This window comes from Mobula hypostoma, chromosome 8 (genome assembly GCF_963921235.1).
Source record: "Mobula hypostoma chromosome 8, sMobHyp1.1, whole genome shotgun sequence".
Taxonomy (NCBI): domain Eukaryota; kingdom Metazoa; phylum Chordata; class Chondrichthyes; order Myliobatiformes; family Myliobatidae; genus Mobula; species Mobula hypostoma.
In genome coordinates, this window is record NC_086104.1 from 16,425,365 (window position 1) to 16,450,466 (window position 25,102).

Below are 25,102 nucleotides of genomic sequence, written 5' to 3' on the forward strand. Positions count from 1 at the left end.
CTTATAAATACATTGATTCACATACATACACTTGCACTTTAAATCCAAGTTATCTTGAAGCCAGTCATTTTTAGCAGATGTGCATCTCAAATACAGAACACAACATGGAAGCCGTAAAAAATTCTTTCTGCAAAGGATTAACGACAGAACACCAGACCTGCACCAAATATCAACTATTTTAACCTAACTTAAATAAACAAACTATAAATCACTTTGTAATAATTTATTGGGAAGAAAACCTTTTGATGGTATACAGGTTTAAGACAGCTGAATATGTTTATACTGTCAATGTACTGGAGTCTAGCCTGGCAATTAACAAGAGACACAACTGGCGATAAAGAACATTAGTGTTAAATGGGGAAGAAAAAACAGCCAATTAAATGAAAGGAAGACTTGACTTCTAAAAACTTCATCCAGAAACAGTGCACATAATCCAAGTAGATGACAATATTCAGAGAGATTTCTATGCCAAATTAAAATTTACCAGAAGTTTTTCATGTCACATTAGGAAATATTTAGTATTTATTGTGCCCATTTTGAATATATATATATATAATAAATGCTGTGGCTGATAGATAACTACTGTAAATGCACATGTATTTCAAAGCAACTTTGCTAATATTGATTGGCTCCCCCTTCATCAAAGTGGTTCAGATGGGGGCAGATTTGTCAGATATGTCCAGGAAGAATTCCCAACCACTGTGGACAAGCAGATTAGATAGATAGATAGATAGATAGATAGATAGATAGATAGATAGATAGATAGATAGATAGATAGATAGATAGATAGATAGATAGATAGATAGATAGATAGATAGATAGATAGATAGATAGATAGATAGATAGATAGATAGATAGATAGATAGATAGATAGATAGATAGATAGATAGATAGATAGATAGATAGATAGATAGATAGATAGACAGACAGACAGACAGACAGACAGACAGACAGACAGACAGACAGACAGACAGACAGACAGACAGACAGACAGACAGACAGACAGACAGACAGACAGACAGACAGACAGACAGACAGACAGACAGACAGACAGACAGACAGACAGACAGACAGACAGACAGACAGACAGACAGACTTTATTAATCCAGAGGGAAATTTGGTTTTGTAGAGGAGAGATTATACTGAATGTAGTACTAGGCAATGATCCTGGTCGGGTAACCAAACTGTCAGTGGGTGAGCCTTTCAGAGACAGTAACCACAACTCCCTGATCTCACGCATAGCCTTGGACAAGGATAGAAGCAGTATGGGAAGTATTTAATTAGGGGAGGGCCAATTATAATGCTATTAGACAGGAACTCGAGGGCATAAATTGAGAACAGATGCTTTCAGGGAGATCTACAATAGAAAAGGGGAAGTTGCTTAGGTAATACTTGAATGGGGTTCTGAACAGGTTTGTCCTATTGGGGCAGGGAAAGTAATCATGGTTGATATAAGAGGTGGAACATTCAATCAAGGGAATGAAGGAAGCATAATTGATGTTTAGGAAGCAAAGATCAGACAGGGCTCTTGAGTGTTAATAAGGTAGCCACAAACGATCTTAAGAAGGGACTTAAGAGAGCTAGAAGGGTACATCAGAAGGCCTTGCTGAGTATGAATAGGGAAAACCCCTGTAGCATCTGCCATGTACATGAGGAACAGGAGAATGAATAGAGCGAGGGCAAGACTAATCAGGGATAAAAGGGGGAACATTTGCCTGGAGTAGAAGGTACAGAGGTCCCTAATAAATACTTTGCTTCAGTATTCATCAGAGAGAGAGACAATGATGAATGTGGTTGTTAGGGCATATTCTAGAGTTATAGTATATAATAAATGCTAATTTTAACAGCAGCCAGTCTTCAGACCTGAACATGGATCGCAGATTGAATTTAAAATGCAGATCTAAACCATGGCATTCCATTTGACCATAGAAGCCTGCATATACATGAATGTAGCCCAGAGTTGATGGGAATGAACTTTTTTTGTGTCTGCAGCATGTGTGTGAAGAAGGTGGTGGTTTGAAAACTATATGTAGTTCAGAGGAAGCAGTGTAGGTACATTGTAACTATGGAATTGTCCAACTGTTGCCTTTGATCTTTAGCATCTAAAAATGTCATGTGATATTGTCAAGCAGGCCTCTTCTTCCAAGAGTGTTTCAATTTGATGCCTGTTGCTCGTTTTTGTTGAATAAAACACTTCTATAACCACTAGCTTCAGTGTCTCTTCGATGACACAACACTGGTCAGTACAGAAGTTGCTGGTGAACGCAGCAGGCCAGGCAGTATCTATAGGAAGAGGTACAGTCAACGTTTCGGGCCGAGACCCTTCGTCAGGACTAACTGAAAGAAAGAGGTGCTACATTTTGGTAGGACTAATCAAAATAGGACATACATGGTAAGTGGTAGGGCATTGAAGAATGCAGTAGAACAGAGGGATCTAGGAATAATGGTGCATAGTTCCCTGAAGGTGGAATCTCATGTGGTGGTGAAGAAAGCTTTTGGTAGGCTGGCCTTTATAAATCAGAGCATTGAGTATATGAGTTGGGATGTAATGTTGAAATTGTGTAAGGCATTGGTAAGGCCAAATTTGGAGTATTGTGTACAGTTCTGGTCACCGAATTATAGGAAAGATGTCAATAAAATTGAGAGAGTACAGAGGAGGTTTACTAAAATGTTGCCTGGGTTTCATCTAAGTTACAGAGAAAGATTGAACAAGTTAGGACTTTATTCTTTGGAGCATAGAAGTTTGAGAGGGTACTTGATAAAGGTGTTTAAAATTATGAGGGGGATTGATAGAGTTGACGTGGATAGGCTTTTTCCATTGAGAGTGGGGGAGATTCAAACAAGAGGACATGAGTTGAGAATTAAAGGGCAAAAGTTTAGGGGGAACTTCTTTACTCAGAGAGTGGTGGCTGTGTGGAACGAGCTTCCAACAGAAGTGGTTGAGGCAGGTTCAATGTTGTCGTTTAAAGTTAAATTGAATGGATATATGGAGAGGAAGGGAATGGAGGGTTAGGGACCGAGTGCAGGTCGGTGGGACTAGGTGAGAGTAGGAGTTCAGCATGGACTAGAAGGGCTGAGATGGCCTGTTTCCGTGCTGTAATTGTTATATGGTTATATGGTTAAAATTGGTAAGGTCAATGGAGACATGCCAAGTTTCTTTACACTCCTGAGGAAGTAGAGGCATTGGTGAGCTTTCCTAGTTAAGACATCCATGTGGATGAACAGGTACAGGCTACAGGTGATGTTCACACCCAAGAACCTGAAACTCTCAATCCTTTTAACTTTAATACCATTGATATAGAGAAGGGCTTGTACATTTCCCTGCATCCTCAAGTCAATGACCAGCTCTTGTTTTGCTGACATTGAGAGAACGGTTATTGTTATGACACAATGTTACTAAGCTCTCCATTTCCTTCTTGTACTTCAGCACATCATTATTTGATATATGGCCCACCACATGGTATCATCTGTAAACATTTAGGTGAAGTTAGAGCAGTATCCGGCCACACGGTCATGACGGCTAAAAAACGTAACCTTGTGGAGGACCAATATTTAGGATAATTGTGGCATAGGTATTGCTGCCCATTCTTTCTGATTGCAAACTGTTGGTCAGGAACTCACAGATCCCAGGGTGTGGATTTGGTAATGAGCTTGCTTGGAATTATCGTACTGAAGTCAGATTCCTCCAACATTCTTTTGATATGGAAAAATAGTTAACCATTGAGCATTTACACTTCTGGATTAGCCACAGGATTTCAGAGATGCTACCGTTCTAAGCATTTTCAATCAACCAATCCAGTATTGAAATAATTTTATATTTTCTACAATTTTTACCTATTGAAAGATACAAAACCCTGAGGGGTATTGACAAGCTGGACATGGAAAGGATAGTGGAAAATTCAACAGAGCCCTATCCAAAGATTAGTACTGTTGCAATTTTGGAGGATATTAAAGGAAAAGAGAGCCAGTACATGATAGTGTTAGATTACGAATCTTCCCGGAATTGCAATTCAGGGGCAACCCAAACTGAATTTGTCAGAAAGTTGATTATTCCTGCAAAATGAATCATTAGATAATCTATATTTTTTAGCCTATTACTAAAATGTAAATTCAAAAAGATTTGCATTTCAAGATCCAAGTGGAACCAATGTAAAATGACAAATATGTTTCCTTGCTTAAATTAAGGTACTCAAATTTACATGCATATTACCATACGACTTGTCCTGGCTGGAGACGTTGAACATGTCCTTTCTCTAATTTCTTGTTGTTGCAACAGGGCCCTGAGCTCGTTCACTGTTTCAAAAAAGAAGACATTACTGGACACAGTCCATTTTAAATAACTGAGCAATGCTCAGTGAATACAAACAGGTATTTTGCATGCTAAAACAGGCAAATATACAAATATGCACCACAAATCATTTTGGCACAACTTCAAATTGAATAAGGGAACAAAGGATTTGATTATTTTACAGGTCATTTGCCACATACCAATATATTCACTGTTATACAATTTTCATTTGTGGTGTTGGTAAAGTCAGAGTTTGATTCAACTAAAATTATCCCACATTATCTTTCTAGCAATGAGGGCAAGACTCTTAACTCAAATCTCACAATGCCTCAAAAAAATAAAATTAACACCAGCTCTTTACTAATTTTTTCAAATTGCCAATTGCATCTTCTTTAGCAGTCCCAATCACAATGGCACAGCATCTGCTGTCAATATGCTTCACAGTTCCTTTAGGTATATTCCAAAAAAAAAGGCAACCAGGGTTTCTTGCTTGTCATTTACTCCATGCATCACTCCCCAAGACCCAAAAAGCAATATACAAGTGTACCTAATACATAAATGGATTGGTTGTCAATATTTGGTTACAGCAAACCAGACATTTATGGGAGAGTTGTGTCCCTATTAAATTACCTGTTTCCTGATTTTCTGCATCGTGCAGCCACATCATTTACACGTCCAAAGTTAGTTTATTTGTTTTTTTTTCCTCTCTCAGATAAAGTGCATAAAGATGGAAAAAGCATCTAGTACTTTCCTGGTGTATATGATGAATGAATGGATTTTTATTCAATTGAGATGAATTTCCAGTACTTGAACTAGTTTAACGCAAACTGCGTGGGTAAGGGAGTAGTCTCCATTCTCCCTGGGGAAACCATCTAACTTCATCTATGGTAAGGATATGCGGTGCCTTGAAAATGTATTCAGCCCCCACAACTATTTTCACATTTTATTGTCTCATTTTCTAAATTTAAAATATATTGAACTAGGATTTTTGAGCTAATCTACAAAGCATTGTGCATCATGTCAAATCATAGAAAAATTCTAAAACCTGTCAACAATTTATTAAAAATTAAAAACCAAAATTGAGAGGCAGAAAAAGTATTCATCCTCTTTGTAATTACTACATCAACTTTCTTCTGATGCAATATATTACCTTACCAACTCACACAATTGGTGATGTAGAAAATTGGAGGATCCCCATTTTCAATGAATTTATAATAATATTGTAAATATCCCCTCTCTCTCTTTCTCTATACAGTGCAACGGTATGTTAAACTTTCAACAGATCAAACCAAAATGAAGACAAAAGAACATTCAAGACAAGTCAGGTAAATGATAATAGAGAAGAACAAATCTGGAGAAGGATAGAAGTCCATCAGAAAGAAAATGAACATACCTCAGAGCTCAGTGTAGTCCATGAAGAAGTGGAAAAAATATGAAGACACAACCACACTGCCTAGGAAAGGCTGTCACGATAACCATAGTCTTTGGAGAAGAATGGCACTTGGAAGGGAGGCTACTACAGTCACTCTGAGTGAACTGCAGGAGTCAGTGGCTGCAACTGGAAATGAAGTTCATGGCTCCAAAATCTCTAAGACCTTGCAGATAAAGGGTATTTATGGAAGAACGACAAGAAGGAAGCCCTGGTTTCCTATATTTGCCCTTAAAGACTTCGCAAAGCATTGCTTAGAAGTTACTGTGGAGGATGGTCTTGTGGACAGATGAGACTAATGTGGAATGTTTTGGCCTCAACACTAAGGAATACATTAGCATAACTCTAATACTCCACATCAGCTAGGCAACACCATCCTTACTGGAAAGTATGTTAGAGGTAGCATCATGCAATGCAGATGCCTTTCAGCAGCAGGGACTGGAAATATGGTCCTAATTACATTCTGCTAAATACAGAGATATCCTGGATAAAAACCTGCTGGCTTCAGAAAGAATAAACTGGGGAGGAAGTTAGTCTTTCAGCAGGACAACGATGGAAAGCACACTGCCAGAGCAACCATAAGAGTGGCTTCAAATGAAGAAAATTGATGTTACTGAGTGGCCCTGTCAAAGTCCTGACCGTAACCTGATCGAATGCCTCTGGCAAAACCTCAAGACTGCTGTCCAATACCACTCCCCAACTATCCAGGCACAGCTTGAGCAATTTTGTAAGGAGGAATTGGCAAATCTTGCTCCGCCACGTTATTTAAGTAAATTGTGCTGCGAGAGGTGGTTCAACTGAGCAAAGGGGCATGAATACCTTTGAACAGCTGACATTTCAGTTTTTTAATTCTTAGTTTTTCGTGCTTTACAATTTTCCCATTTTGGGGCTCTACTGTGGAAAAGAGGAGCATGAAAATTATAAATAAAATTTCTCAGTTAAATTGATCAAAATCCCTGATTATAATACTCACTTGTGTGAGCACTTTTTCAAGCACAATACCAAGGTCCCTATCTTCTAATAATCATCCCTTCAACCTATGCCCCTCCATTCTATGAACCAGAATCTGATTGATGGAGTAACCCATTTCCTTTCTCAGATTTGTTTTAAGTGACCGAGAGACATAGGGCTAAAGCACAGACTGACCATCTATGAGCCAATTACATTAATTCCTTTCATTTTCTTCTCCCCATATTCTCAACTCCCCTACCCCCGCCCCAAGATTCTACCACTCCTCTAGAGTAAAGTGCAGTGGCCATTTAACCTCCTCCCCCAATCTACGTCTTTGGAGCTCAGAGAAAATGCATGGGATCCCAGCAAGAACATGTCAACTCCATACTGACAGCATCCGAAGTCAGTATTAATCCCAAATCCCTGGAGCTGTCAGGAAACAGTTCTACCAGCTGTGTCACATGCTGCCCCATATTATCCATTGAGCGGAAGCGCTGGTGTGACACCACACTGCAAAGGTAAACTATCAAAGTAAAACTGAATTTCAAAAGGAGGCAACAAAAAATTATTCAACAAGTTCCTGCTGCAAATTTGTATAATGCCGTGATTATTTCATATCCTATTTAGACATGAAAGACACAGTTCATCCAGAGAAACATTAATTTTACAGAATCATTCCAAAATGAGAAAAGTTTCAATGATTAAAATCTATTCCAAAAAGATATATATTTAGGAATAAATTTGAGAGGTCACCTGCATGACTACGTTGTAACTCCTGCCATGCCATTTCACTGTGACACTCCCCTTTCTCTGAGGGATTTGCAGAGTTTCCCTGGACAGTATCAGGTCCATCCACTGCAGATGGTTCAGAGGATTCTCCCTGAAGTTTTCCCTCCAGAGTACATTTCAGTTTCTGGATGCTCATGTTGGCCCTTTCTGTGTATAACAGTAATATGAGAAAATCAAAAAAAGCCCATGGTCTGACGTACAAAACAATATTACAATTGACTTAGTTTACTAACACGTGGAACATAGAACAGGCCTTACAATATTGTGTTACATTAGTAATCAAATGTGCAGCACACAATTCTCCGCAATACCTACCATCTCCAATGGGATCCCACCACCAAGCACATCTTTCCCTTACCCACCCCACTTTCTGCTTTGCGCAGCGATCACTCCCTACACAATTCCCTTGTCCATTCACCCCTCCCCATTAATCTCCCTCCTGGCTCTTATTCTTGCAAGTGGAACGAGTGCTACACCTCCTCCCTCGCTACCACACCAGGCCCCAAACAGTCCTTCCGGGTGAGGTGACACTTCACCTGTGAGCCTGTTGGGGTCATCTACTGTATCTGGTGCTCCTCGTGTGACCTCCTGTATATTGGTGAGACCCGACATAGATTGAGAGACTGCTTCATCGAGCACCAACACCCCACCGGCCTGAAAAACAACAGGATCTTTCAGTGGTCACCCATTTTAATTCCACTCCTCATTCTGACATGCCAGTCCACAGCTTCCTCTACTGTCACAATGAGGCCACACTCAGGTTGGAGCAACACCTTATATTCCATCTGGATAGCCTCCAACCTGATGGCATGAACATTGACTTCTCAAACTTCCGATAACGCCCCACACCACCCCCCACACTGTTCTCTTTTCCCTCTCTCGCCTCATCTCCTTACCTGCTCATCACCTCCCATTAGTGTCCCTCCCCCTTTTCTATCTTCCATGGCCTTCTGTCCTCTCCTATTAGATTCCACTTTCTCCAGCCCTGTATCTCTTTCACCAACTTCCCAGCTCTTTACTTCACACCTCCTCCCATCCTTCTGGTTCACCTATCATCTTGTGTTTTTTTTTCTCCCTTACCCCTTCCTTTTAACTCTTACTTCTCATCTTTTTTTCTCCAGTCCTGCTGAAAGGTCTTGGCCCAGATGTCAGCTATGCTCTCTTCCATAGATGCTGCCTGGGATTCTGAGTTCCTCCAGCATTTTGTGTGTTTTGCAACTAAATAGATCCCTTTTGTCTGCCAATATCCATATCCTTCCATTTGCTGCACATACATGCATCTAAGAGCCTCTTGAACTTACCTCCTTTCACGTTAAATGCATGCCTTCTGGAATTAGACATTTCAACCCTAGTGAAGAAGATATTGGCTGCCTATTTTATCTATGCCTCTTATAATCTTATATACTTCTATCGCATCTCCTTTCATCCTCCAACACTCCAGAGGAAACAACCCAAGTTTGTCCAATCTCCCACTATAGCACTTGCCCTCTAATCCACACAAAATGCTAGAGGAATTGAGCAGGTCAGGCAGCATCCATGGAAATAAATAAAAAATCAACATCTCAGGCCAAGACCCTTCATCAAGACTAGAAAGGAAGGGGAAAGAAGCCAAAATAAGATGGGGGGGGGAGGGGAAGAAGTACAAGCTAGATGATAGGTGAAGCCAGTTGGGTGGAGGAGGGTGAATGAAGTGAGAAGCTTGGATGTGATTGGTGGAAAAGGCAAGGGGCTGGAGAAGAAGGAATCTGATAAAGGAGGAGAGCGGACCATAGGAGAAAGGGAAGCAGGAGAGGCATCAGAGGGAGGTGATAGGCAGGTGAAGAGAAGAGAAGAGGTAAGAGGGGTCCAGAGTGGGGAATTAAAGAAGAGGAAAGGGGGAAAAAGAACTACCAGAAGTTGAAGAAATCAAAATTCATGCCATCAGGTTGGAGGCTACCCAGACAGAATAGGAGGTGTTGCTCCTCCAACCTGAGATTGGCCTCATTGTGGCAGAAGAGGAGGCCATGGACCGACATGTCAGAATGGGAATGGAGTTTGGAATTAAAATGGAAATCTCAATTGGGTCATCACGTCAGAGTGGTGGTTAGCACAAAGATTTACAGTACTAGTGACCCAGGTTCAATTCCTGTCACTGCCTGTATGGAGTTCATAAATTGTCCCATGATTAGGGTAGGATTAAATCAGGGGATTACTGAGCGGCGCAGCTTGAAGGGGCCAGAAGGATCTACTCTGCACTGTACGTCAATAAATAAATAAATGTACGTTGGTTCTCAACAATGTAGAGGAGAGCACCAGACATAGAAGATGATTTCAACAGGTGAAGTGTTGCATCACCTGGAAGGACTGTTTGGGGTCCTGAATGAAGAATTAGAATTTATTTAAATCTTACATCTATCCCACAACGCGAGGGAGTAAAAATTGTGACTCGGTTGCAACATACAGACACGTGAATTTGTAGAAAGAAGCAGTCCCGTAGCCTATTGCTCCTGGTTTTAATGCTGTGGTACCGTTTGCCAGATGCAAGCAGCCGCAGCAGTTTATGGTTAGGGTGACTAGTGCCCCTGATGACCTTCCAGGTCTTCTTTCTGCACCTACTACTATAAAATGTCCTCAATGGAGGGAAGTACGGACAGCCCAGTGGATGTGGATGTAAATTCACTACAGTGCCCAGCGATCAAGGTTGGTGCAGTTCCCGTACCAGGCAGTGATACAGCCAGTCAGTATGCTCTCAGTGGTGCCCCTATACGTAAACTGGACACGGAGAATGCGCGACAACCATCCGCAGAGACATACAACAGAATTTCAGCATTAAAATACAAACTTAACCAAATACGCTCAGAAAGATGTGCAGAGCCTTTACGTTTACAAAACAGAGTTTCTTTGAATTTGGTGATAGATCGCACAATTGCTGGCAAGACAGCTACGCAAATTGGAAAGTGATCGGGCCAATCATAAAATTAAATCAGACTCGGGCGCTCTGTTGATGTCACACAAAGACATTAATCAAAGATTCCGTCAGTATGATGAAAAATTACATGCATCTCAATCTGATGTACCGACGGGGCGCGTGCATACATTTCTGGACACTTGTAGGCTACCTTCACTCAATCTGATGGAGTGTCGAGCTTTGGAAGCAGAGATTACAAATGACAAAATAGTAAGAACAGTAAGATCCCTGAAAAATGACAAGAGTCCAGGTTTGGATGAAATAGGTAATGAGTTTTATAAGAAGTTTAGTGACTTATTAGCATACGGTAAGGATGTATAGAAAGTTGTTTGAAACTGGCAGGTTACCCCACACCCTGAACGAGGCCATTATCACACTTATTCCAAAGAAAGACAAAGACCCAGAGGAGGTAGGATCTTATAGGCCGATTTCACAGCTAAGTTCGGATCAGAAAATTTTGGCTAAAACGCTGGCAAGGAGACTCAGTCAGCAGGTAAAAAAAATTGGTACACTCAAATCAAACAGAGTTTATCCCTAAAGGGAATTCTTTCCATAACATCAGGTGCCTTCTTAATATAATGCATTCCCCAAGACATCCTAAGGAAGACCTTATAATATTAAGTTTAGATGCTGAGAAAACATTCGACCAAGTGGAATGGCAATACCTCTATGAGGTTTTGAAAAAATTTGGAATGGGAGACAAACTTATAACTTGGATTAAGCTACTGTACAGTAACCCTAGTGCTAAAATACTAACTAATCAGACACTCTTGGAATCATTCAGTTTGTACAGGGGCACAAGACAGGGCTGTGCATTAAGTCCCTTATTGTTTGCGTAGGCCCTGGAACCACTGGCAGAGACTATACGTTCTCACCCCGAAATTTATGGGTACAATCCAGAATATACTATCAACAAAATTTCCCTTTATGCAGATATGTTTTGTTTGTAACAAAACCATATATTACTATTCCAGTTTTGCTGGAAATAGTCAATTTATTTGGCACTTTCTCGGGGTATAAGATTAATTGGGGGAAAAGTGAATTATTCCTGGTCCGAGTAGAAAAACAGGAGGGGCTTAAACAATTTCCATTCAAAATAACCCTTGAGAAGTTTACTTACCTTGGAACTGCAATAACCAAAAAGTATAGTTCTCTATTTGAAGCAAGTTTTATCCCTCTAATTGAAAAGATTAAAAGGAAAATGGAATTTTGGAAGACACTCCCAATTTCTTTAGTGAGTAGAGTAAATGCAGTCAAGATGATCTCTCTTCCCCAACTGCTCTATCTATTTCAGAACCTGCCCCTCTATCTTACCAAAACCTTTTTAAAAGGATTAGTTTCGATAATTCGACCTTTTATATGGAATTATAAAGCCCATTGAATTAGGAAAGAACATCTCTGCAAGGATAAGACCAGTGGGGGGCTGGCACTACCCAACTTTATTTTTTTTATTACTGGGCTGCTAACGTCAGCCATATAGCATACTGGATAGATGATACAGTTGTACTTCCCGGATGGTTGGAGATGGAGCCTGAGGATTGCCCACCATATTCCATAGGGGCAATCATTATTTCCCCTATTCAGTTAAATAAAGCCTGTTTTTAGAGGCAATCCCATTACCCGTAGCACCATACAGATGTGGAGACAAATGGGGAAGCATTTGAAACTCAGATCATTATTTTTTATTGTAACCTATATCAGCGAACCCCTCTTTTATCCCCCTCATGTATAGATGGGGCCTTTGATGCATGGCTAGAATTAGGGATACGCAGCACTGGAGACTTAGACAAACAAGGGATTTTTGCGTCATTTCGGCAGCTCCAGGAAAAATTTGGATTGCAAAAGAGTCATTTTTTCATGTATCTCCAGCTAAGACACTATATAAGACCACATCTTTTTGGTTTTGAGATGGCTGAACCTGATAAATTAGATAATCATTTAAGATCATGTTTAGGGACAGAACACATCATTGTCTATCTGTATGGTGCCATACAACAATGGATAATATTAAAAAAGAGTGGGAAAAGGAGTTGGGTACAAAGTTAGAGGAGGTTGTATGGAATGAGGCTTTGGAGCATGTTAACTCCTGTTCCATCAATGCCAGACAATGTTTAATACAGTTTAAGATCCTACATAGACTACATTACTCAAAAGTAAGGATTCATAAAATATTCCCAGAGGTGTCCCCAGTGTGTGAGAAATCCGTCCTCAGAGGCAAATTTGTTACATAGATATGCTTTATGTCCCAGGATACAAAAGTATTGATAGCAAATATTTGAGGTCCTATCAAAGGTATTAAAGCTTCAAATACCAGACCCCATTTTAATAATTTTTGGAACTTCTGCAAGGTCAAATAAATTCCAGGCTACTCAGCAACAACTCCTGACCTATGGCATACTTAATGGAAAAAAACTCATACTGATGATCTGGAAAAAGGAGGAAACTCCATCACTCAGACAATGGCTGGCTGCATTAATGGATACTCTGCATCTAGGGAGGATAAGATACGTTATCAAGAACAGACTCAAGGAATTTGAAAAAATCTGGCAACCATTACTGTTGTACTTAGAAGAGACCGACAGCTGAACTAAGTGTGGGGGGGGGGGGGTGCGGTAGGACCGAAACAGCACATACGGGAGGGGTGAGGGGAGGGTAGGGCTGGGAAGGGGAAAGGAGACGGGGTGGTAGGGTTTCCTTTGCTTTTTGCTTGTTTACTATATATAATTCATTTGATTTTCATTATGTTGTTATAAGAAGGAAAAGAAAAAAAGAGGCATTGTATTTTAGGACATTGTCAGTTGTGGTTAAGCTGATGTTGCATCACAATAAAAAAACATTTGAAACAACTCAATGGTGCCCCTATACAAGGTCTTGAGGATTTGGGGACCCGTGCCAAACTTCCTCAGTTGCCAGAGGTTGAAGAGACGCTGTTGTGTTTTTTTTTGCCACAAAGTCAGTGTGCACAGTCCACATGAGATCATCGGTGATGTGTATACTACTAAGGAACTTGAACCTACTCACTCTCTCGACTGCAGACCCATTGGTGTTGATCGGGGCAGGCCTGTCTCTGTTCCTCCTGTAATCCACAATCACCTCTTTTGTTTTTTGGACATTAAAGGAGAGGTTGTTATCCTAGCACCACTGTGTCAGGGTGTCAACCTCTCCTCTGTCAGCTGTCTCATCCCTCTTCTTCAGGTGAGCGAGAACGATGTGTAGTGCTGTGGCTATGGTATTATTGGTAGACTGGTTCTGTCAGTAGGTGAATTGTAGGGGGTCCAGTCTGGGTGGTTGCATCATTCAGGCATGCTACCTTGCAGGTACTTGCAGAACACTAGTAGTCACAGACCTCCAGTCAGAATAAGTCCCATTGACACTGCCGTCTTCACCGAGCAAGCTAATTCTGAATCCAAATGACTAATTCACTGAAGATTCCATGGATCTTGATCTTCTGGGTGAGCCTCCCATGAAATACGATGTCAAATACTTTACTAAAATCAATCTATAGAACAAAGTGAAAATCAAACTAAAACGTCCAAGACAGTCCCTAATTAGTCCATGGTTTTCTAATTGCTCATAAATCCTACCCCAAAAAACTCTCTCAATTAACTTCTGTACCATAGACACAAGACTCACTGATCAATAGTTTACAGAATTATCCCCATTTTCCTTCTCGGATAATGAAACATTAGCTACTTGCTTGTCCACCAGGGCTCACTTGTGGCTAAACAGGACATGGAGATATTGGTCAAGGTTCCAGCAATCTCATCTCTTGCCTCACTTAATAACCTAACATACACCGCAGCAAGCTCTGGAAACTTAACCACGCCAATATTCTTTCAGAGACTCACCACTACCTCCTACTTTATCTCAAAATGCAAATTATCTTGCAAATTAGCACGCTCACTATCCTCCACACCCTTCTCCCAGGTCAGGGCTTCCCAAACTTTTTTTTTAAATGGCATGGACAAAAACCAATAAGTAAGGGATCTGTGCACCCAGGTTGGGAATCCTCTGGCCTAGGCAAATAGTGATACAAATTACTCATTTAGAACCTCACCCACATCCTCAAAGCACATTCTCTTCTTTCTCCTTGAGCAGTCCTATCTGCTCACCAATGTCTTATACAACTTCATCATAACATCCCATCTCCTGTACTCAAATCAATACATTGATTTATGAAGGCCAATGTGCTAAAAGCTTTCTTTACAACCTTATGATGACACTTTCAAGGAATTACATATCTCTATTCCTTTGTTCTACTGCAGCGGTCCTCAACCACCAGGCTGCGGACTGCTACCGGGCCGCCAGGAAACGATACGAGTCAGCTGCACCTTTCCTCATTCCCTGTCACGCACTGTTGAACTTGAACATAGGGTTTCCAACTGTCCCGTATTTGCCGGGACATCCTGTATATTGGGCTAAATTGGTTTGTCCCATATGGGACCGCCCTTGCCCCGTATTTCCCCTGCTAAGGTAGAGTGTTCCTATGAAACCTTTTGTGCCGAAATGGCATAAAGCGAAGAAGCAATTACCATTAATTTATATGGGAAAAATTTTTGAGCGTTCCCAGGCCCAAAAAATAACCTACCAAATAACACATAAAACCTAAAATAACTCTAACATATAGTAAAAGCATTAATGATATGATAAATACACAGCCTATATAGAGTAGAAATTATGTATGTACAGTGCAGTTGGGAAGATTAAGCCAAAACCGATTTGTGGGAAAAAAATCGGCACGTACGCGCATGCACACGTCACATATGCACATGTCATGCATGCGCACACAGGTGCCCGCGCAAGGTTTCATGGTCATGGTAGTCTTTCTCGGGGTAACCACAAGTGTCCCGTCAACACACACAAAAAATGCTGGTGAATGCAGCAGGCCAGGCAGCATCTATAGGAAGAGGTACAGCCAACGTTTCGGGCCAGGACCCTTCGCCAGGATTTGATTGCTACTTTTGTCCCTTATTTGGGAGCGAGAAAGTTGGCAACCCTAACTGTAAAAGATATGTTGAGGTGAGTTTAACCCTACTTGAATACCGCCCCCCCCCAACTGATCAGTCGGCAAGAATATTGTCAATATTAAAACGGTCCGCAGTACAAAAAAGGTTGGGGACCCCTGTTCTACTGCACTCCTCAGTGTGCGACCGTACACTGTTGTTGAAAACCATTGCTTTTTTTTAAAAAAAAGCTTTTTTTAAAACTCATGTATTTTTCACACTCACTGGCAGAAAGTGGTATAGCAGCTAAACTAACAGTTTATCACCTTTTTCATGTTTCATTGGCTAAGTATTAGCACATTACCCACGTGATGCAATTGTTTTAATTATTTAGCCTATTATCCAATTTATCTTGATCTAAGGAATTGGTCTCATCTGTAAAAGTGATGGACTTTTCTAAAAGAGCCTTTGTCTTCCACCTCTTAGCATTGTTTCATAACTCTTTATTTAGTTTGCTTAACATTCGTATGTTTTGTTTGTACTCTAAAACAAACGGAGATTTTAGAATTAAGACAACTCATCATACTTAACTCCTGGAAAGGATCAGAAAACAAACAGAGATCCAACAGTGGTTGGTCCTACCGAAGTGCAACACCTCACAATTGCCTGCATTAATTTCCATCTGCCATTTTTCAGCTGGTCCAGGTCCCAGTGCAAGCTGTCCACTGCACCCCCAATCTTGGTGTCATCTGCAAATTTGTTGATCCAGTTAACCACATAATCATCCAGACCTTCAGCACAGATGAGAAATAACAATGGACCCAGCACCGATCCCTGTGGCACTCCACTAGTCACAGGTCTCAGTCAGAGAGGCAACCATGTACTACCACTCTCCAGCTGCTCCCACAAAGCCAATGTCTAATTCAATTTACTATCTCAACTTGAATGCCAAGCAACTGAATCTTCTTGACCAATCTCCCATGCAGGACCTTGTCAAGTGCCTTACTAAAGTCTAGGTAAACAACATCCATTGCCTTACCTTCATCCAGTTTCATGGTACTACTACTACTACTACTACAACTCAGGCCTAGGGGGCCAATCAGGTCAGGGCCTTGCCTTGCTAATAGTACCACATAGCCCAGTACAGATGTCTCTCGCTTTTCGAACGTTCGCTTTGTGAAACCTCACTGTTACGAAAGACCTACATTAGTTCCCTGTTTTCACTTTCAGAAGGTGTTTTCACTGTTAGGAAAAAAAATCAGTGCGCGATAAAAGGCAGCGCGTGCCCCAAGCAACCGCTCTCTGCTGGATTCGTAACGGCATTGCTTAAACATGTGCCTGTGAGCAGCCGTTTGCAAGATGAGTTCTAAGGTATTGGAAAAGCCTAAAAGAGCTCGTAAGGGTGTTACACTTAGCGTAAAACTAGACATAATTAAGCGTTTCAATCGTGGTGAACGAAGCAAGGACAAAGTGAGTTTGGCTTGTGGAAGCTGATGAACATGATATTGAAGAGGTTTTGGCATCCCATGATCAAGAACTGAAAGATGAAGAGCTGATGCAATTGGAAGAAGAAAGGATAACAATCGAAACCGAATGCAGTAGCGAACTGAACGTGAAGCAACTGCATGAGATTTTCGCTGCAATGATAAAGTACGACTTTAATTTTGAAAGGGTACGTAGATTTAGGGGATACTTGCAGGATGGTTTGAGTCCTTACAAAGAACTGTGTGATAGAAAAATGCGCGAGGCTCAGCAGTCAAGCAAGCCTTCCGCATCAGCCACAGCAGACGACGAACCTCGACCTTCGACATCGAGGCGGGCAGTCATAGGAGAAGATGAGCTGCCTGCTCTAATGGAAACAGACGATGAGATGACACTCCAGTGTCCCACCACCCCACGATTCGCGGAGAACGCAGTGGTAACCGGGAGGCACACAGCACATCTTTAAGAAAAAAGCAGAAATAAACATGCTCATTAATTAGGATGCCGCCCGACACATAAATGTCGGCCCAGATCAGAGACAATGCAATCAGAAATCGGCACTAATCTGGGCCGACAATTATGTGCCAGGCGGCACCAAATTAATTAGCATGTTTATTTCGGCTTTTTTCTTAAAGATGTGCTGTGTGCCTCCCGGCTACTGTTGCACCCCTGCATGCTTCGCAGATCAGTATCAGTTGGCAGCCTGGAGGGTGGGGGCCACTGCACCACCCAACCTGCGACGACTCAGTCTAACACACCATCATCAGTGTGCTCGGCGCTGAACCAATTCCGGTAAGTGATACTACACTGTATATACATTATTTCTACTTTATATAGGCTGTGTATTTTTACGTGTTATTTGGTATGATTTGGCAGCTTCATAGCTTAAAGGTTACTGGAGAGCGTTTGCGCCGTGTTTTTGCCAACAGTGCTTGCGTGAGATTTTCTGCCGACGGCACTTGAGTGAGATTTTCGCTACTGAGAACAGTGCAGTAATGATTGTGGAAGAGTATTTCTACTTTATCTCGGCTGTGTATTTATCATATCATTCCTGCTTTTACTATATGTTACTGTTATTTTCGGTTTTATATGTTATTTGGCATGATTTGGTAGGTTATTTTTGGGTCTGCCAACGCGCACAAATTTTTCCCATATAAATAAATGGTAATTGCTTCTTGGCTTTACAACATTTCGGCTTACGAACCATTTCATAGGAACGCTCCACCTTCAGATGGCGGGGGAAACCTGTACTACCTGTCTCGGGTCGGGTTGCCGGCGACTCAACCAGCACACCCACTGGTGTACTTTAGTTAACCAGGGAGGAGGGTGTGTATAGTCATAGTCATAGTCATGCTTTATTGATCCCGAGGGAAATTGGTTTTCGTTACAGTGGCACCTTAAATAATTAAATATTGATAAAACCATAAATAATTAAATAGTAATATGTAAATTATGCAAAGAAATAAGTCCAGGACCAGCCTATTGGCTTAGGGTGTCTGACCCTCCAAGGGAGGAATTGTAAAGTTTGATGGCCACGGGCAGGAATGGCTTCCTATGACGCTGTGTTGCATCTCGGTGGAATGAGTCTCTGGCTGAATGTACTCCTGTACCCACCCAGTACATTATGTAGTGGATGGGAGACATTGTCCAAGATGGCAAGCAACTTGGACAGCATCCTCTTTTCAGACACCACCGTCAGAGAGTCCAGTTCCATCCCCACAACATCACTGGCCTTACGAATGAGTTTGTTGATTCTGTTGGTGTCTGCTACCCTCAGCCTGCTGCCCCAGCACACAACAGCAAACATGATCGCACTGGCCACCACAGACTCGTAGAACATACTCAGCATCCAGCATCCAGCACCCAGCAGGACTAAAAAAACCTGTCAAAAGGCAGATGAACTCTTTGTGAGTCAACAGCCACCTACTGTCTGTGTGAGGAGTGGCACGCCACACAGTCTTTCGTTTCACGCCTTGTAAGGCATAAAAAACTTTCATGGTACTTTCCTTGAAAAACTCTATAAGACTGGTTAGGCATGACCTATCATGCACAAAGCCATGCTGACTATCCACCAGTCCATGTCTATCCAAATACTCATATATCTGGTCCCTTAAAATGCCTTCCGATAACTTTCTAACTACTGGTGTCAGGCTCCCCAGCCAATAAATTTCTGGTTTATTTTTGGAGACTGTCCTCAACAGCAGAACAACATTGGATATCTCACAATCCTTTGGTCACTAAGGGCAATTTAAATGTCTCTGCTAAGGCCCAAGCCATGGCTCAGACTTAGTTGTGTGTTCCTTTTTTAGGTTCATAGTGATGGTTTAATGAATAGTGCAGGAATTTACTGTCAGGTTAGGCAGGATTTAGGGAAGTGGATGAAGAGATAGGGGCAGGAGCACAGGTTAGAATGTTCTGCAGTCAAAGATCACTAATCTGGAAGTTGGGTTTACAGGTACTGAGGACACCAGTAATCCCCACGTTGGTGAATTCTGAATCAAAGGTCCATAAGAGCAGGAATCATGAGAGCTGGTGACCTCCCCCCAACTCTCCAGGCTACTGGCATCCAGGGTCCATGCAAGTCCACAAGTTGAAGCCAGTAGCACTCTGCTGTTGAAGGTCAGCAATCACTGAGGTCAAACCTGTGATTGGCGAGCCCAGAGTCAATACCTAGAGGCTGGTGAAGTCCAGGGGCAAAGTTGAAGGTTGAAGTCTAGATCTCAGAGAGACGGAAGGTCAAAAGCCCAAAAGGTCAAAGACTGAAGTCAGTGAGTCTGGAGGTAGAAGCCCAAAGGTTGAGTCTGGAAGTGCGGGCCAGATGCTGAAGGTTGGAAGCCTGATGTCGACAAGTCTGCAGCTAAGGACAGGATGCCTGCCTGTGTGTGTGAGAGAGGGTGGGTGGGAAAGGGGCTTACTTTGCTGTTGCTGATGAAGATTATGGAAAAGTTATGTTGGTGCCAGAATGCGTGGTGACACTTGTGGGCTGCTCCCAGCACACACTTATGTGATGCTTGTTAGCACCAATGCTTCTCTGTATGCTCCGACATACAGAAGTGGTAAATAAATCTGAATCTTAATCAGTTGAAGGATCAAAATCAGAAACATCAACTGTCCATTTTCCTCTACAGATTCTCCCTGATCCACTGACTTTGTTCTTGTTTATTCCACCCTTTCCAGGGATTAATCCAGCAAATCTTCTCTGAAATACTTTCAACACATTAATATCCTTCCTTCAGTAAGAAGATCCATACTGCACACTCCATACTCCAGTTGCAGTGGCAGCAATGCTGTACCTATTCCCCTACTGATAAACAAAACATTCCTTTACCTTTCATAACTACCTTAAGGTACCTAAATATTGGTCTTGAGCAGAGATTCCCCAGCAATTTAGAATACATTTCAGTTTCCAAATTTGAGTCCACTCCCTTGGTGGTCTCCTGTTGTCAACATCACAATGTAGTATTCTACTCAGCTTTCTGTTATCAGCAAATTTAGCAAGCAAAGCTTTTGTGCCTTCATCCAAGTATACATATGCCAAACATTTTTAGACTACTGGAGCAATCCCTTTGCACACCACTCACATGACGTCAACCAGAAGAACACCTAATACTCTCTGCTTGGCAATGTTCAGCACCAAAGGAGACTACTGACTGGCACCATATCCTCCAGTCTCCCATTCACCACTCCCTGAACCATCAAGACAGCAATGCATGCCGTCTGCAAAGTGAACTGCAGTTACTCATTGAAGCTACTTGGACAGCACTTCCTTGGTTTCTATCAAGAACTAGGTGCGTGGGAACACCAGACTTTCCCCAGTGTCACCAATATCCTGACTTAAAAAGATATCACTTTCCTTCATTGCAAATCTCAGACCCAGAATTTCCTATCAAACAGTACTATCAGAAGTGCTATCTATTTTCCCACAACATAGAATGAGATCATTCATTTCATTGAGGCTAAGCCAGCTCTCAGCGCAGTCCTGTCTAGAATACCACATAGAGTATTTGTTTCCCAATTCAGGCAGAAGGTTAAATAGAGGTATTGTTTGTTAGTCAGTCGCTGGTATGGTATGCTGTATTTGAAGAAAAGTTTGGATATTTGTATCTTGTAAGGATTTGTCTCTGTTGGAATTTAGAAGAGCAGGAAGGAACACAGATGAGTCAACATTTAATGTACCATCCCCTCGGAACTAACCAATAAGCTTCAAGAACCTTGGTCTCAATTGTGCAATTGGATGATCGATTTACTCACTTGCAGACCCGTCATTTCAGATTGGCAACAATTCCTCCATGATCTGCATCAGCACAGGTGCACAAGATTGTGTGCCTAGCCCCCTGCTCTACCTGTTTTACAGTTAGGACTGTGTGGTTAAGCACAGCTCCAATGCCATATTCAGGTTTGCTGATGACACCACTGTCGTAAACTGAATCAGAGGTGATGATGAGACTGGAAACCTAGCTGAGAGGTGCCACAACAACCTCTTGCTCAATGTCAGCAGGACCAAGGAGCTGATTATTGACTTCAAGAGGAGGACATCAGAAGTCGACGAGCTAGTTCGCATTAGAGGATAAGAGGTGGAGAGGGTCAGCAACATAAAATTCTTTGGTGTTATTATTTCAGAAGACCTGGCCTGGGCCAAGCACACGAATGCAATTACGAAGAAAGCACAGCAGAGTGTCTACTTCCTTAGGAGGTTGCAAAGATTCAGCATGACATCTGGAATCATGGAGAATATATTGACTGACTGCATCACAGCCTGGTATGGAAACACCAATGCCCTTTAATGGAAAATCCTAAAAAAAGTAGTGGGTGGATACAGCCCAGCCCAGCACGGATAAGGATATCCCCGCCACGGAGCACATAGACATAAAGTGTTGTCACAGGAAAGCAGCACCCACTATCATCGGCCCCCACCTCCCAGATCATGCTCGCTTCTCGCTACCGCCATCAGAAAGATTCAGAAGTCTCAGGACTCGTCACCACCAGGTTCAAGAAAAGTTATTACCCCTTAAAAGGGATAACTTCACTCATCTTCACTTGCCCCATATTTGTGGGCTCACTTCAAGGATTTTGCCTCATATTCTCAATATTTACTGCATATTTGTTAAGAAGGGTCTCGGCACCTGTGATTCCATAGAGCCTGGCCTGCTGAGTTTCTCCATCATTTTGTGTGTGCTGTAACCTGAATATATAGCGTACACAATCAACCAATCCGTAATTCAGAAATTCCAGAAAACTAGCAGCTTTAACTCTCCATGGATACAAGAGATTCTGCAGATACTGGAAACCTTGAGCAACATCCTAAGTTCCTCCAGTATTTTTGTGTGCGTTGCTTTTAAATCCAGTGTAAACACTTTGACGCTAAACCGATACACAAAAAAAAAGTAATTTAGTTAATTAACCATCTACACGACACAACGTGAGTTTAATTCAAGGTATAATCCGTCAACAATTACCTCGGCCTTCACTGTCTGCGCCTTTAACCGACATCTATGATGCACTCGAACCCCATCAAATCACTTACCCCTTAAACCTTTCAGATACGTTTCCAGATCTTCTTCGATATCAGAGTCACAGGAGGGCTTCATATGGGCTGAAAGAATAACAGAAAGGCTGAAACCACCTTTCCACTTTAAGAACGTTCCGTCTGAGGGGCTCGGATTTTGGTTTAACTCCAGCGCTGCGAACAGGACACCGCCCCTGGACCAATCAGCGCGGATTCAAATTAAACTTTCGGCTTCCTTCACCATAGAGACATCAGGTTCAGGAGAGGGCAGCTGCCCCGCTGTGCGTGCTGGGAGATGTAGTTCAGCGCTCCGAATTGCCCTGTGTCAAAGTTGCGTTTGAAACTACAACGCCCGGAAACGCAGCGTAGCAGGCGCCTGCGCTGTTTTTCTGTCCCGTTGTTCGTGCTCCCGACTCCTGCCGTTGGCAGCGTGACGCGCCTTGCCCGTTCGTCATTGGTGGGAGCTGGTGTCAGTCAGGAGCGGCGGCACGCCCACTCGCCGCCCTCTGGTGTCTTTGAGCCGGGCGCATGTGTGGGCCGGGCTCGTCTCTTTCGGCTTGCGACTCCACTATGTGGAGTAATAACGTTATTGCCGAGCAACGGGAACGGTTGATGATGTTTGCTTGAGTCTAGGCTGGGCGGCTGCGCTCCTAGGGTGAGTGGGCCTTTACTGATTTCCGAAGGTAATATCAGGGCAATCTGGGCGCGCCCACTTTGGAGTGGATCGCACAGTTTGAAATGGAATGGAATAGCGGTGCTAACGGTTGTGTGTGAAATACTGCCGTGCGCCGGGGTTGGGGGTGGGGAGCTGATGTCTGGCCGGCTGACTTTTATTTTCGTCTTATTATTGTCATCGACGTATGCACTTTCCCTCTGCATCCTAATGCAGCGAGGCGGTTTGGGTTCAAATGACAATCCGTTACTTAAAGGACGTTGTTATTTCATCAGGGCTGCCTTCGCCAACATATTCCGTTCGCAAGCTGGAGATGTGTAGATCACGCTTATGCTGCGAGTCTAATTAATTTAACATAAAAGCAAGTCCAAGGTCTTATTTTTTTTGCACTGACTTCCAACCTCCTCTTCCTCAAGTTTATTGTTGCAAGTTTTTAATTAAGCATCAGTAAATTGAGTTATTTTGTAATTTAATACGTCAAATGGACACAATCGGCACGTTATCATTACATTTTTGTTCTTTCATTCCCTAAACAAAAGGGGTTGTGACACACAGCGTTTCAGCTGAGAATTTCCATCGATTTATTTAGCTTTTATTTCCACTTATTGGCGGCATATGCTATGCAGAGAAACGCCAGATTTTCTGTTAACAGATGCGATCAGTGATCCTGCAATCGAAACGGTTGGGGGATTGCTCGAAAGAATACAGTAGTGCACAGATCACAGATATCACTGGCAACTATTAGCACATTGCTGGCAGCCTGCCAGTAGAGTAGTAGGGATATGGCAGTCTTATAGAACAGATTTTTTATGAATTTCCATTTTGAAATATTGAATTATGCTGATCAGATCATATCCTTTTAGCCTCTGGAAATAAAATATTGTGCTGCCTTGAAAGCGGGGCACATTGGATTTATAAAATTCATCTGATGCGTTTTCACAGGAAATGTTTCCTTTTCCTGTACATTCCGTTTCCCGCTGAGGAGTTGGGTCACATGAAACTGGCTGGATTCTTTCCTTTTTGGCTTTCAAGTACGCCTGTGTGTCTTCTGTCGAAGCATTCTGAAGGTGGTTGGGCTCAATTCATTCGAGTCAGATATTTTGCGTATTTTTGACAGTGAAACAATGGAGCATTGTGCTTTATAAAGGGAATGGCAAGGAAATTAAAGTTAGTTGTCATAAAACTTAGTTACTTTTCTCACAAAAAGCTGCTAAACTATAACGATTTGATAAGACTTCTCTCTGGGACAAAAATGCTTTGAACAGTAAACGAGATTGGGTTTCCAGCAATGCCTAAAACTTTGTATTGGCCGCTGTGTGGCTTTGTGCTCTGGCAAATTAGTCATTGAAATGTGGGTAACTGGCTATTGCTTCTCAGATTCTTCTGCTTGAATCAGAGATTTGGGAAAAGTTAGTAAGTTGAAATGCCTATTTCTGTTGAAATCAGAACTTGAAATGTACGCATTAATGACAAAAACAGAAATTGTAGGATATTGAAGTAGGTGATGCAGCATAGAGGAAAAATGTAATTTCAGGTTATTCAAGTAAAAGATAATTTGTATCTTTTCTGATGGTTCAAAACCTGTCCTGATGAAGGGTCGGCCTGAAACTGTGACTGTTTACTCCTTTCCATAGATGTTGCCTGGCTTGATGAATTCTTACGTCATTTTGTGTGTTGCTTGGATTTCCAGCATCTGCAGACTTTCTCGTGTTAAAAATACTTTGTGTTATCATGGAAGACTGTTAACTTGAAACATTAACTCTGCTTCTCTTTTTACAGATGCTGCCTGTTGTTTAGTATTTCCAGCATAAGTTAAATTTTCTGATTTTCAGCATCTGCACTATTAATAGTATGCTGAAGAAAAATAGTAACACATTGAAATTTAATGTTGGGATTTGAGATTCTTGTAATGGCACCTGAGTAGGCCAAAATATTTTTTAAAAAGCTTGGCAGACCCTCTGATTAAGCAAGTAGAACTGGTTTGTCATGTATATGGTAGATATACTGTAGGTTTAAAATGAGGTAGGAATGGGTAGCGAGGAAACTGGTCCTTCGTGCCATTTTGACCATAAACTTTTCTATACTAATCCTGTT

At 41.9% G+C, this 25,102-nt stretch overlaps 2 protein-coding genes across 14 annotated transcripts in view; one reads left to right on the top strand and one right to left on the bottom strand.

Annotated features, from left to right (window-relative positions):
* Nucleotides 1–22,481, bottom strand: part of sdccag8 (SHH signaling and ciliogenesis regulator sdccag8) — a 426,566-nt gene extending 404,085 nt beyond the window's left edge. For both annotated transcript variants that reach the window (XM_063055502.1, XM_063055503.1), the window contains exons 1-3: nt 22,354–22,481; nt 7,422–7,604; nt 4,211–4,293 (exon numbers count right to left, since the gene is read on the bottom strand). In XM_063055502.1, coding sequence (XP_062911572.1) covers nt 4,211–4,293; nt 7,422–7,604; nt 22,354–22,417 — 330 coding nt within the window. In that variant the 5' untranslated portion in view covers nt 22,418–22,481. The remainder of the gene's footprint in view (nt 1–4,210; nt 4,294–7,421; nt 7,605–22,353) is intronic.
* A 389-nt stretch (nt 22,482–22,870) lies between these two features.
* The window catches only part of cep170aa (centrosomal protein 170Aa), a 184,026-nt gene continuing 181,794 nt past the window's right edge, over nt 22,871–25,102 (top strand). For all 12 annotated transcript variants that reach the window (XM_063055504.1, XM_063055506.1, XM_063055510.1 and 9 more), the window contains exon 1: nt 22,871–22,990. The gene's annotated coding sequence lies outside the window, so the exon portion shown is untranslated. The remainder of the gene's footprint in view (nt 22,991–25,102) is intronic.